General features: G+C 45.0%; 1 protein-coding gene across 1 annotated transcript; it reads left to right on the forward strand.

Annotated features, from left to right (window-relative positions):
• Positions 1-9,853: 9,853 nt before the first annotated feature.
• LOC311114187 (uncharacterized protein) lies at positions 9,854-10,431 on the forward strand (the record flags this gene model as incomplete). Its single annotated transcript, XM_084189459.1, has 2 exons — positions 9,854-10,239; positions 10,343-10,431. Coding segments are annotated over exons 1-2 (372 nt in total), but the record flags the coding sequence as incomplete, so codon positions are not given.
• Between the last annotated feature and the right edge of the window lie 1,519 nt (positions 10,432-11,950).

Raw genomic sequence — 11,950 nt, forward strand, 5'->3', positions numbered from 1 at the left:
TATTTAGTCCTAGATATGTGTAATTTTTGGTGTGTTCTAATTGAACTGTGTCCAAATAGAATTTATATTTGTCATCCTGATTTCCGGACCTTTTTTGGAATATCATTATATTTGTTTTTTGATTAACGGTCAGGGCCCAGGTCTGACAGAATCTGTGCAGATGATCTAGATGCTGCTGTAACCCCTCCTTAGTGGGAGACAGTAGCACCAGGTCATCTGCGTACAGCAGACACTTGATTTCAGTGTTGTGTAGGGTGAGACCAGGTGCTGCCGATTCTTCTAATGTTTTTGCCAATTCGTTAATGTAGATGTTAAATAGTGTTGGACTTATTGGGCAGCCCTGTTTCACTCCACGTCCCTGAGAGAAGAAGTCTGTTTGCTTGTTGCCGATTTTAATCGCACATTTGTTTTTAGTGTACATTGATTTAATAACATCATATGTTTTCCCTCCAATACCACTTTCTATTAGTTTGTAAAAAAGACCTTCGTGCCAAATTGAATCAAATGCTTTCTTGAAGTCTACAAAACACGAGTAGATTTTGCCTTTGTTTTGATTTACTTGTTTGTCAATTAGAGTCTGGAGGGTGTAAATGTGGTCTGTTGTACGATAATTTTTTACAAATCCAATCTGGCTTCTGCTTAGGACGTTGTGTTCATCAAGTAAATTATGTAGTCTGCTGTTTATGATACTGCAGAGAATTTTCCCCAAGTTGCTGTTAACGCAAATTCCTCTGTAATTATTTGGGTCAAATTTGTCTCCATTTTTATAAATTGGTGTGATCAATCCTTGGTTCCAAATATCGGGGAAAATACCTGCAGTTAGGATAATGTTGAAGAGTTTGAGTATAGCCAATTTGAATTTGTGGTCTGTATATTTGATCATTTCATTTAAAATACCATCAGCACCACAGGCCTTTTTGGGTTGGAGAGTGCAAAGTTTTTCCAATAATTATTGTTCTGTAATTGGGGTATCCACAGGATTCTGATAGTCTTTGACTGCTGATTCAAGGATTTGTAATTGTTCTTCAATCAATCAATCAATCAATTTTATTTTATATAGCCCTTCTTACATCAGCTAATATCTCGAAGTGCTGTACAGAAACCCAGCCTAAAACCCCAAACAGCTAGTAATGCAGGTGTAGAAGCACGGTGGCTAGGAAAAACTCCCTAGAAAGGCAAAACCTAGGAAGAAACCTAGAGAGGAACCAGGCTATGAGGGGTGGCCAGTCCTCTTCTGGCTGTGCCGGGTGGAGATTATAACAGAACCATGCCAAGATGTTCAAAAATGTTCATAAGTGACAAGCATGGTCAAATAATAATCAGGAATAAATCTCAGTTGGCTTTTCATAGCCGATCATTAGAGTTTAAAACAGCAGGTCTGGGACAGGTAGGGGTTCCATAACCGCAGGCAGAACAGTTTAAACTGGAATAGCAGCAAGGCCAGGCGGACTGGGGACAGCAAGGAGGTTGTTGCTTCCCGGTAGGTGTTTGTCCCCATGACTGTTAATAGTGTCTAGTTCTTCTGCTGTTCTAGCATTCAGACCAGCACATTGCCTTGGGCCTGAAAGTGACTAATCTCTCTCTCTCTCTCTCTCTCTCTCTCTCTCTCTCTCTCTCTCTCTCTCTCTCTCTCTCTCTCTCTCTCTCTCTCTCTCTCTCTTCTTGTATATCTTGTTGTTCTGGGCTCTTTGTTATATTGCTGTAGAGGTTTGCAAAGTGATTTCTCCACATATCCCCATTTTGGATAGCCAATTCCTCATTATGAGGTTTGTTTAATTTATTCCAATTCTCCCAGAAGTGGTTTGATTCTATGGATTCCTCAATCACATCTAGCTGATTTCTAATGTGCTGTTCCTTTTTTGTTCTTAGGGTGTGTTTGTATTGCTTCAGTGTTTCCCCATATTGAAGACGTATATTTTTGTTGTCTGGGTCTCTGTGTTTATGATTAGATATATTTCTCAATGACTTTCTTAGATTTTTGCAATCATTATCAAACCATTTTTCATGATCTATTATTTTTGGTTTGCTCTTATGTTTCTTAAGATTAGCCAAGGAGGCTAATTTGTCAAATATAAAGTTTATGTTCCAAACGGCCAAATTTATACCTTCATTGGTGTAGGAGAATGTTAATGCTAAAATGTTGTCTAGGAGAGATTGTATTTTTTGGCTACTAATTGCTTTTTGGTAGATTTCTGTACTGTTTGCACTCCATCTATAGGTCTGTTTAGTACCATGTAATTTATTGGGCCATGATGCTTCATGGTTGGGTTCTGCTCTTTTCAGATACACTGTGATTTTACTGTGGTCAGAGAGAGGTGTTAGTGGGCTGACTGTGAAGGCTCTGAGAGACTCTGGGTTAAGGTCTGTGATGAAGTAGTCTACAGTACTGCTGCCAAGGGATGAGCTGTAGGTGGACCTACCAAAAGAGTCCCCTCTTAACCTACCATTGACTATGTACAGACCCAGTGTTCGACAGAGCTTCAGGAGCTGTACTCCATTTTTGTTTTTCACTTTGTCATAGTTGTTTCTAGGGGGGTATGTGGGAAGGGAAAGGTTGTTGCTTCCGGTAGGTGTTTGTCCCCATGACTGTTAATAGTGTCTAGTTCTTCTGCTGTTCTAGCATCAGACCAGCACATTGCCTTGGGCCTGAAAGTGACTAATCTCTCTCTCTCTCTCTCTCTCTCTCTCTCTCTCTCTCTCTCTCTCTCTCTCTCTCTCTCTCTCTCTCTCTCTCTCTCTCTCTCTCTCTCTCTCTCTCTCTCTCTCTCTCTCTCTCTCTCTCTCCTCTCTCTCTCTCTCTCTCTCTCTCTCTCTCTCTCTCTCTCTCTCTCTCTCTCCTCAGATCTCCAGGCTCAAAGCGTCAGTCCACCAGGTAGGTAGAGTATAAATCTACAGTGATTATAGCAGTTCAATATTAGTCAACTTTATTATCCCACATGGAGAAATTCATGTGTCCATACACACCATTCTAAAACCCAATAACAAGTACTGTTTTATGGAACTGCTAATACTTGTCAACCACAAAGCATTCCTGCTGTTAGAATAACAGAAGCCCTGTCATAATCTGTCCTCACCACTGTGTTTTCCTCTCTGTTGTTTACAGCTGAACTCTCAGTCAGACTGGTGAATGGGACCAGTTCCTGTTCTGGGACAGTGAAAGTCTTCTACAGAGTAGAGTGGTCAGGTCAATGTAATAGGTGGTGGAGCATGATAGAGACTAAGTTGTGTGTAGAGAGCTGGGCTGTGGGAATGCTGTAGCTGCATCTAGAGGACCTCTGGTTGAAGAGGGAAGAGGAGGAGTCATACTATGGAGGAGATGCAGTGGAAATGAGTCTACTATTAGAGAGTGTCACATCACAGGAAGAGGACTTCTTGTCTGTAATGGTGGATATTATCATGTGATCTGTTCAGGTAAGAGACTGGTAATATTGAGATATTTAATTGGTACATTATACTATATTTGCATATATCATGTTTTATGTGTTTTTCATTTCATTTAAAGAGAGGGAGAGATTTCAGATGTATTTAAATATTATACTTGTTTTTGTCATATTGGTTTATGGGAGATTTTTATTTATTTATTTTATTTCACCTTTATTTAACCAGGTAAGCCAGTTGAGAACAGGTTCTCATTTACAACTGCGACCTGGCCAAGATAAAGCAAAGTAGTGCAATAAAAACAACAGAGTTACATATGGGGAAAAAAAAAAAACATAAAGTCAGAAATACAACAGAAGATATATATACAGTGTGTGCAAATGTAGCAAGTTATGGAGGTAATGCAATAAATAGGCTATAGTGCAGAATAATTACAATAGTATTAACACTGGAATGCTAGATGTGCAAGAGATTATGTGCAAATAGAGATACTGGGGTGCAAAAGAGCAAAATAAATAACAATATAGGGATGAGGTAGTTGGGTGGGCTAATTTCGGATGGGCTGTGTACAGGTGCAGTGATCGGTAAGGTGCTCTGACAACTGATGCTTAAAGTTATTGAGGGAGATAAGAGTCTCCAGCTTCAGAGATTTTTGCAATTCGTTCCAGTCATTGGCAGCAGAGAACTGGAAGGAATGGCGGCCAAAGGAGGTGTTGGCTTTGGGAATGACCAGTGAGATATACCTGCTGGAGCGCAGACTACGGGTGGGTGCTGCTATGGTGACCAATGAGCTAAGATAAGGCGGGGATTTGCCTAGCAGTGATTTATAGATGGCCTGGAGCCAGTGGGTTTGACGACGAACATGTAGTGAGGACCAGCCAACAAGAGCGTACAGGTCACAGTGGTGGGTAGTGTATGGGGCTTTGGAGACAAAACGGATGGCACTGTGATAGACTACATCCAATTTGCTGAGTAGAGTGTTGGAGGCTATTTTGTAAATTACATCGCCGAAGTCAAGGATCGGTAGGATAGTCAGTTTTACGAGGGCATGTTTGGCAGCATGAGTGAAGGAGGCTTTATTGCGAAATAGGAAGCCGATTCTAGATTTAACTTTGGATTGGAGATTCTTTATGTGAGTCTGGAAGTTGAGTTTACAGTCTAACCAGACACCTAGGTATTTGTAGTTGTCCACATACTCTAGGTCAGACTCGTCGAGAGTGGTGATTCTAGTCGGGTGGGCGGGTGCCAGCAGCGTTCGATTGAAAAGCATGCATTTAGTTTTACTAGTGTTTAAGAGCAGTTGGAGGCTACTGAAGGATTGTTGTATGGCATTGAAGCTCGTTTGGAGGTTTGTTAACACAGTGTCCAATGAAGGGCCAGATGTATACAAAATGGTGTCGTCTGCGTAGAGGTGGATCTGAGAGTCACCAGCAGCAAGAGCGACATCATTGATATACACGGAGAAAAGTGTCGGCCCAAGAATTGAACCCTGTGGCACCCCCATAGAGACTGCCATAGGTCCAGACAACAGGCCCTCCGATTTGACACACTGAACTCTATCTGAGAAGTAGTTGGTGAACCAGGCGAGGCAGTCATTTGAGAAACCAAGGCTATTTAGTCTGCCAATAAGAATGCGGTGGTTGACAGAGTCGAAAGCCTTGGCCAGGTCGATGAAGACGGCTGCACAGTACTGTCTATTATCAATCGCGGTTATAATATCGTTTAGGACCTTGAGCGTGGCTGAAGTGCACCCGTGACCAGCTCGGAAACCGGATTGCATAGCGGAGAAGGTACGGTGGTATTCGAAATGGTCGATGATCTGTTTGTTAACTTGGCTTTCGAATACTTTCGAAAGGCAGGGCAGGATGGATATAGGTCTGTAGCAGTTTGGATCTAGAGTGTCACCCCCTTTGAAGAGGGGGATGACCGCGGCAGCTTTCCAATCTCTGGGAATCTCAGACGTTATGAAAGAGAGGTTAAACAGACTAGTAATAGGGGTAGCGACAATTTCAGCGGCTAGTTTTAGAAAGAAAGGGTCCAGATTGTCTAGCCCAGCTGATTTGTAGGGGTCCAGATTTTGCAGCGCTTTCAAAACATCAGCTGTCTGAATTTGTGTGAAGGAGAAGCGGGGGGGGGGCATGGGCAAGTTGCAGCAGAGGGTGCAGAGTTGGTGGCCGGGTTAGTGGTAGCCAGATGGAAAGCATGGCCAGCTGTAGCAAAATGCTTGTTGAAATTCTCGATTATTGTAGATTTATCGGTGGTGATAGTGTTTCCTAGCCTCAGTGCAGTGGGCAGCTGGGAGGAAGTGCTCTTATTCTCCATGGACTTTACCGTGTCCCAAAACTTTTTGGAGTTAGTGCTACAGGATGCAAATTTCTGTTTGAAAAAGTTAGCCTTTGCTTTCCTGACTGCTTGTGTATATTGGTTCCTAACTTCCCTGAAAAGTTGCATATCGCGGGGGCTATTTGATGCTAATGCTGTACGCCACAGGATGTTTTTGTGCTGGTCAAGGGCAGTCAAGTCTGAGGAGAACCAGGGGCTATATCGGTTCTTAGTTCTGTATTTTTTGAATGGGGCATGTTTATTTAAGATTGAGAGGAAATTACTTTTAAGGAACAACCAGGCATCCTCTACTGACGGAATGAGATCTATATCCATCCAGGATACCTGGGCCAGGTCAATTAGGAAGGCCTCCTCGCTAAAGTGTTTTAGGGAGCGTTTGACAGTGATGAGGGGTGGTCGTTTGACCGCGGACCCGTTACGGACGCAGGCAATAAGGCAGTGATCACTGAGATCCTGGTTGAAGACAGCTGAGGTGTATTTAGAGGGTATGTTAGTCAGGATGATATCTATGAGGGTACCCATGTTTACGGATTTAGGGTTGTACCTGGTAGGTTCGTTGATAATTTGCGTGAGGTTGAGGGCATCTAGCTTGGATTGTAGGATGGCTGGGGTATTAAGCATATCCCAATTTAGGTCACCAAGCAGTACAAACTCTGAGGATAAATGGGGGGCAATCAATTCACATATGGTGTCCAGGGCACAGCTGGGGGCTGAGGGGGGTCTGTAGCAAGCGGCAACAGTGAGAGACTTATTTCTGGAAAGGTGGATTTTTAGAAGTAGAAGCTCAAACTGTTTGGGCACAGACCTGGATAGTATGATAGAGCTCTGCAGGCTATCTCTACAGTATATTGCAACTCCACCCCCTTTGGCAGTTCTATCTAGACGGAAAGTGTTATAGTTGGGGATGGAAATTTCAGAATTTTTGGTGGCCTTCCTGAGCCAGGATTCAGACACTGCTAGAACATCAGGGTTGGCAGAGTGTGCTAACGCAGTGAATAACTCAAACTTAGGAAGTAGACTTCTGATATTTATGTGCAAGAAACCAAGACTTTTGCGATTACAGAAGTCATCAAATGATAGCGCATGGGGAGTAGGAGTGATACTGAGGGCTGCAGGGCCTGGGTTAGCCTCTACATCACCAGAGGAACAGAGGAGGACTAGAATAAGGATACGGCTAAAGGCTTTAAGAACTGGTCTTCTAGTGCGTTGGGTACATAGAATAAAGGGGGCAGATTTCCGGGTGTTTTAGAAAAGATTCAGGGCATTATGTACAGACAAGGATATGGAAGGATATGAGTAAAGTGGAGGTAAACCTGAGCGTTGGGTAACAATGAAAGAGATAGTATCTCTAGAGGCATAAATTGAGTCGGTCTGTGAGTGTATGGGGGGAGGGACAAAATAGCTATCTAAGGCAGGTTTAGCTAGGCTGGGGGGTCTACAGTGATATAGTACAATTAGAAATAACCGAAACAACAATAAACTAACCATGTTTGGGCTGAGGCTAAACATAAACAGGATGTAGTACCGTAAAAAGGAACAGTCCAGCAGTTATCAGCTGTATAGCTGAGTTATCATAAGGTCCGGTGGTGAAGTACTAGTGAGTAAGAGGCTACAGCTAGCGGGCCAGGGCTAGCAGATGGATGGAATCTTCGTGGTTAACGTCGTAACCACATCAGACTATTTCGTCGGCAGACCAGTCGTGTAGGATCGGCGGGGCTCCGTGTCAATACTAGGTGGTCCCGTCCGGTTGACAGAGAGGTAGATAGCCGGGAGATGGGCCTAGCTCAGGATAATTAGCCAGACCACAGCGTCCGTTTTGTTGTAGCTAGCTGGTAGCGACGAATCCGGAGTTAAAGGTCCAGTGATTCAGTGATTCCAGCGGAAAAACTGATATGTTCTGGGTCGATAACGCGCTGTGCAGACTGGCCGAATATCCGGTGATCAATGTCCAGTGATTAAAATTAATCCCGCAGAAAAAAATCCAATGTTCTGGGTGGAACACCGCTAGCTAAGGCTAATAGCAAGTAGCTAGTTAGCTGGCTAGCTGGCTAGCTGGCTAGCTAGTTTCACTGGAGATTCTAGATAAAAGGTAAGTCAATAATAGAATCCGTTCCACATTGAGTGAGGCGGGTTGCAGGAAAGTATATTTTGTAGAAGGATGAAAAGTCTGATAGGGAAATAGGTACGAAAAATACAAAAAAACAAGGTATTTACAGGCTATTTACAGACACACGACAAAAACAAGACTGCACTACTTCGCCATCTTGGAACTTCTAGAGATGTGCATGGGCAGATCATTGTAGTTCAGATGTTACTGAAGTGAAGCTGCCTGATGGATGTCCAGCTGATTATTTTCTATAAAGTGAAGTGAACTTATTCCTGTCTCCTGCCTGCATTATTCCCAACCCTGTCCTGAGTGACTAAGAACCCATATCTACCTCTTACAGTATCAAACATAGCAAACTACAATCTTTTATCCAACATATTTGTGTTTAGTCCTTTGACAGTGTCATCAACAAAACTGATTGAATGTTCAACCAACTCTTTTTCTCCAGAGTCTGTGCAGCTTGTGGATGGAACTGGTGTCTGCTCTGGGAGACTGGAGGTGAAGTCCAGTCAGTCCTGGGCCTCAGTGTGTGAAGCTGACTTTGACCAGCAGGATGCAGAGGTAGTCTGTGGGGAGCTTGGCTGTGGGGCTCCTGCAGCTCTACAGGGGGGGCTCTATGGAGAAGGTGAGGGTCAGACCTGGGATAAAGAGTTCCAGTGTAAAGGCAATGAGTCCCTTCTCCTGGACTGTGACACCTCAGACAGAAAAAACAACACCTGCCTACCTGGTAATGCTGTTGGACTCACCTGCTCAGGTAAGAAACAGTTTGTCACTCAATCAACATTGTTTCTCACCTGGAGTGAAGAATATGAGAGGCAATATAGGTGTGTTTTAGTGAGAAAATAATAAGATTACTGTCTCTCTCTCTTCTTTTCTCAGAGCCTGATGATGTGAGGCTGGTGGGAGGAGGCAGTCACTGTGCTGGTGGAGTGGAGTGGTACGACCAGGGAGAGTGGAGGACTGTGGGAGCTGTAGACTGGGACCAGAGGGATATAGCTGCAGTAGTGTGTAGACAGCTGGGATGTGGCTCCACTGTTTCAGTTCTACCTGGAAACACCACTAGAGGGATTGGAGTTCGTTGTTCTGGGTCTGAGCCTTCACTGAGGGAGTGTGGGACATCGTATTCAACTTATTATATCCTTCTTGGATTAACAGTGATTTGCTCAGGTAATAACAAGCTACACTTTATGGCCAAAAATGCAGTGGTCTAAGGCACTGCATCGCAGTGCTAGCTGTGCCACTAGAGATCCTGGTTCGAATCCAGGCTCTGTCGTAGCCGGCTCCAACCGGGAGACCCATGGGGCGGCGCACAATTGGCCCAGTGTCGTCCAGGGTAGGGGAGGGAATGGCCGGCAGGGATGAAAAAATAATGTATGCACTCACTAACTGTAAGTCACTCTGGATAAGAGCGTCTGCTAAATGACTAAAATGTAAATGTAGTGGATTCAGCTATTTCAGCCATACCTGTTGCTGACAGGTGTATAGGATCGATCACACAAAGCCATACAATCCACAGACCACCATTGGTAGTAGCTTGTGTGGCCTTACTGAAGAGCTCAGTGACTTTCAACGTGGCGTCTAGGAGCAACATTGGCTCAGCCACGAAGTGGTAGGCCATATAAGTGATCTGCTCAGGAAATATCAATATATGATCATTATATTCCACTGATTCCCTTTATTCATTCAACTTCCTCTGCCCCTCTAATGATGACTGTTTGCTTGTAAGTCTGCAAAATAAATCACTCAGTCAAGTAGGAATCAAATACAACTTAAATATCCCAGAATGCTTTTGTATTTGAGTGTTATCTCAGTGAACGTCTCTACTCACTGCCACTGTCACATGTCATGTTATTGTCATATCTAAATGAGGAAAGAAAGTAGTTGAGGAGCTACGTTTTATTTTTCTCTCCTCTTGTTCCAGATGTCCTGCTTCAGCCTGATATCAACATATGTTGTCTCAGTGACTGTAGGCCCACTACTCATGTTGCCCTGTGAGGGAGGGTGGCTAGCACTGTTACATGCTGATGTTATTGTCATATCTATAGGAAACTAGTTGAAGAGGTTTTTCTTGTTCTCTTTTATTGTTACAGATCTCCTGGTCCAGCCTGATATCTTCCTGACTGACTCAATGGGAGGGATCTCCAGGGGCCACCAGGGGCCCGAAGTGTTTAGGGGCTACAACTTCACCATCACCTGCTCTACTCAGCCACAGTACCCAGGAGGCTCCTTCCTCCTCACGTTCACCGGCTCCAACATAACCCAGACCCAGCCAGCTGTCAATCACTCTGCTGCCTTCCTCTTCCCTGCTGCAGATGGCTCCCACCAAGGGAACTACAGCTGTGTTTATGACAATTATGTTTTCTCTCATAACTTCTCCTCTGAGAGTGAGCTCCTCAACCTCACCGTCACAGGTAACTGAACATGATCCAGACTTATAACTTTGTCATTGACAGATTTCCCACAGATCTATGTGATGATAATCAGTCCCCACATCAAAGGTGTTTCTGTTTTCAGCCTCTCCTCTGCCAGCCTTCATCATCAGACACGTTGTAGTGCTGCTGATCCTACTGACAGCCATCACCACCTTCTACCTGTACTACAAGGTAAAGACATTTACTCAGACGTTACAAGTCATTTAAATGTTTGTGTCTTTGAGCAGGGTTCAGATTCTACATTGGTCTATATCTGTGTTTAAGGTGTGTGATTAACCAGATGTGTATCTTTGACTTGTGTTGCACTATCTTGGGTTTGTTCTTCAGTACTGTACTGATTATGAGAGAACGAGAACGAGAGAGAGAACGAGGGGGAGAGAACGAGAGGGGGAGAGGACGAGAGGGAGAGAACGAGAGGGGGAGAGAACGAGAGGGGGAGAGAACGAGAGGGGGAGAGAACGAGAGGGGGAGAGACACGGACAGAGAGACATGGACAGAGAGAGACAGAGACACCAGTGGCAAGGTGACTGTGAACATGGATGTGTATCAAACAGGCACAACGACAGTACAGGGACAAAGTATGAGCAATTCAACGGCTCAGACACGAGACGTATGTGGCAGGGACTCCAGACAATCCCAGATTATAAAGGGAAAGCTAGCCACGTATGGGACATGACGCCTCGCTCCCGGACAAGATAAACACCTTCTTCTCCCGCATTGAGGATAACACAGTGCCACGACGCGTGTGGTGAAGGTAGGCAGCAACACCTCTGCCACCCTGATCCTCAACACAGGGGGCCCATAGGGGTGCGTGCTCAGCCCCTTCCTGTACTCCCTGTTTACCCATGACTGCGTGGTCACGCACGTCTCCAACTCAATCATCAAGTTTGCTGATGACACAACAGTGGTAGGCCTGATTAACAACAACAACGAGACAGCCTACAGGGAGGAGGTGAGAGCCCTGGCGGAGTGGTGCCAGGAAAATAACCTCTCGCTCAACGTCAACAAAATGAAGGAGTTGATCGTGGACTTCAGGAGACAGCAGAGGGAGCACGCCTCCATCCACATCAACGGGGCCACAGCGGAGAGGGTGAAAAGGCTTCAAGTTCCTCGGCGTGCACATCACTGACAACCTAAAATGGTCCCTTCACACAGACAGTGTGGTGAAGAAGGCACAACAGCACCTCTTCAACCTCAGGAGGCTGAAGAAATTCGGTTTGGCCCCTAAGATCCTCATGAACTTCTACAGATGCACCACTGAGAGCATCTTGTCGAGCTGTATCACCGCCTGGTATGCAACTGCACAGAATGCATCCTCAGGGCTCTCCAGAGGGTGGTGCGATCAGCCCAACACATCACCAGGGGCACACTGCCTGCCCTCCAGGACATCTACAGCACCCGGTGTCACAGGAAAGCCAGGAAGATCATCAAGGACCTCAGCCACCCGAGCCACGGCCTGTTCACCCCGCTACCATCTAGAAGGAGGAGACAGTACAGGTGCATTAAAACTGGGACAGAGAGACTGCGACAGCTTCTATCTCCAGGCCATCAGACTCTTAAACAGTCACCACTAGCCGGCCTCCGCCCAGTACCCTGCCCTGGACTTTAGTGACTGTTACTAGCTGGCTACCACCCGGTACTCAACCCTGCACCTTAGAGACTGCTTCCCTATGTACATAGTCATGGAACA

This window comes from Coregonus lavaretus (genome assembly GCF_964263955.1).
Source record: "Coregonus lavaretus genome assembly, contig: HAP1_SCAFFOLD_7266, whole genome shotgun sequence".
NCBI classification, from domain to species: domain Eukaryota; kingdom Metazoa; phylum Chordata; class Actinopteri; order Salmoniformes; family Salmonidae; genus Coregonus; species Coregonus lavaretus.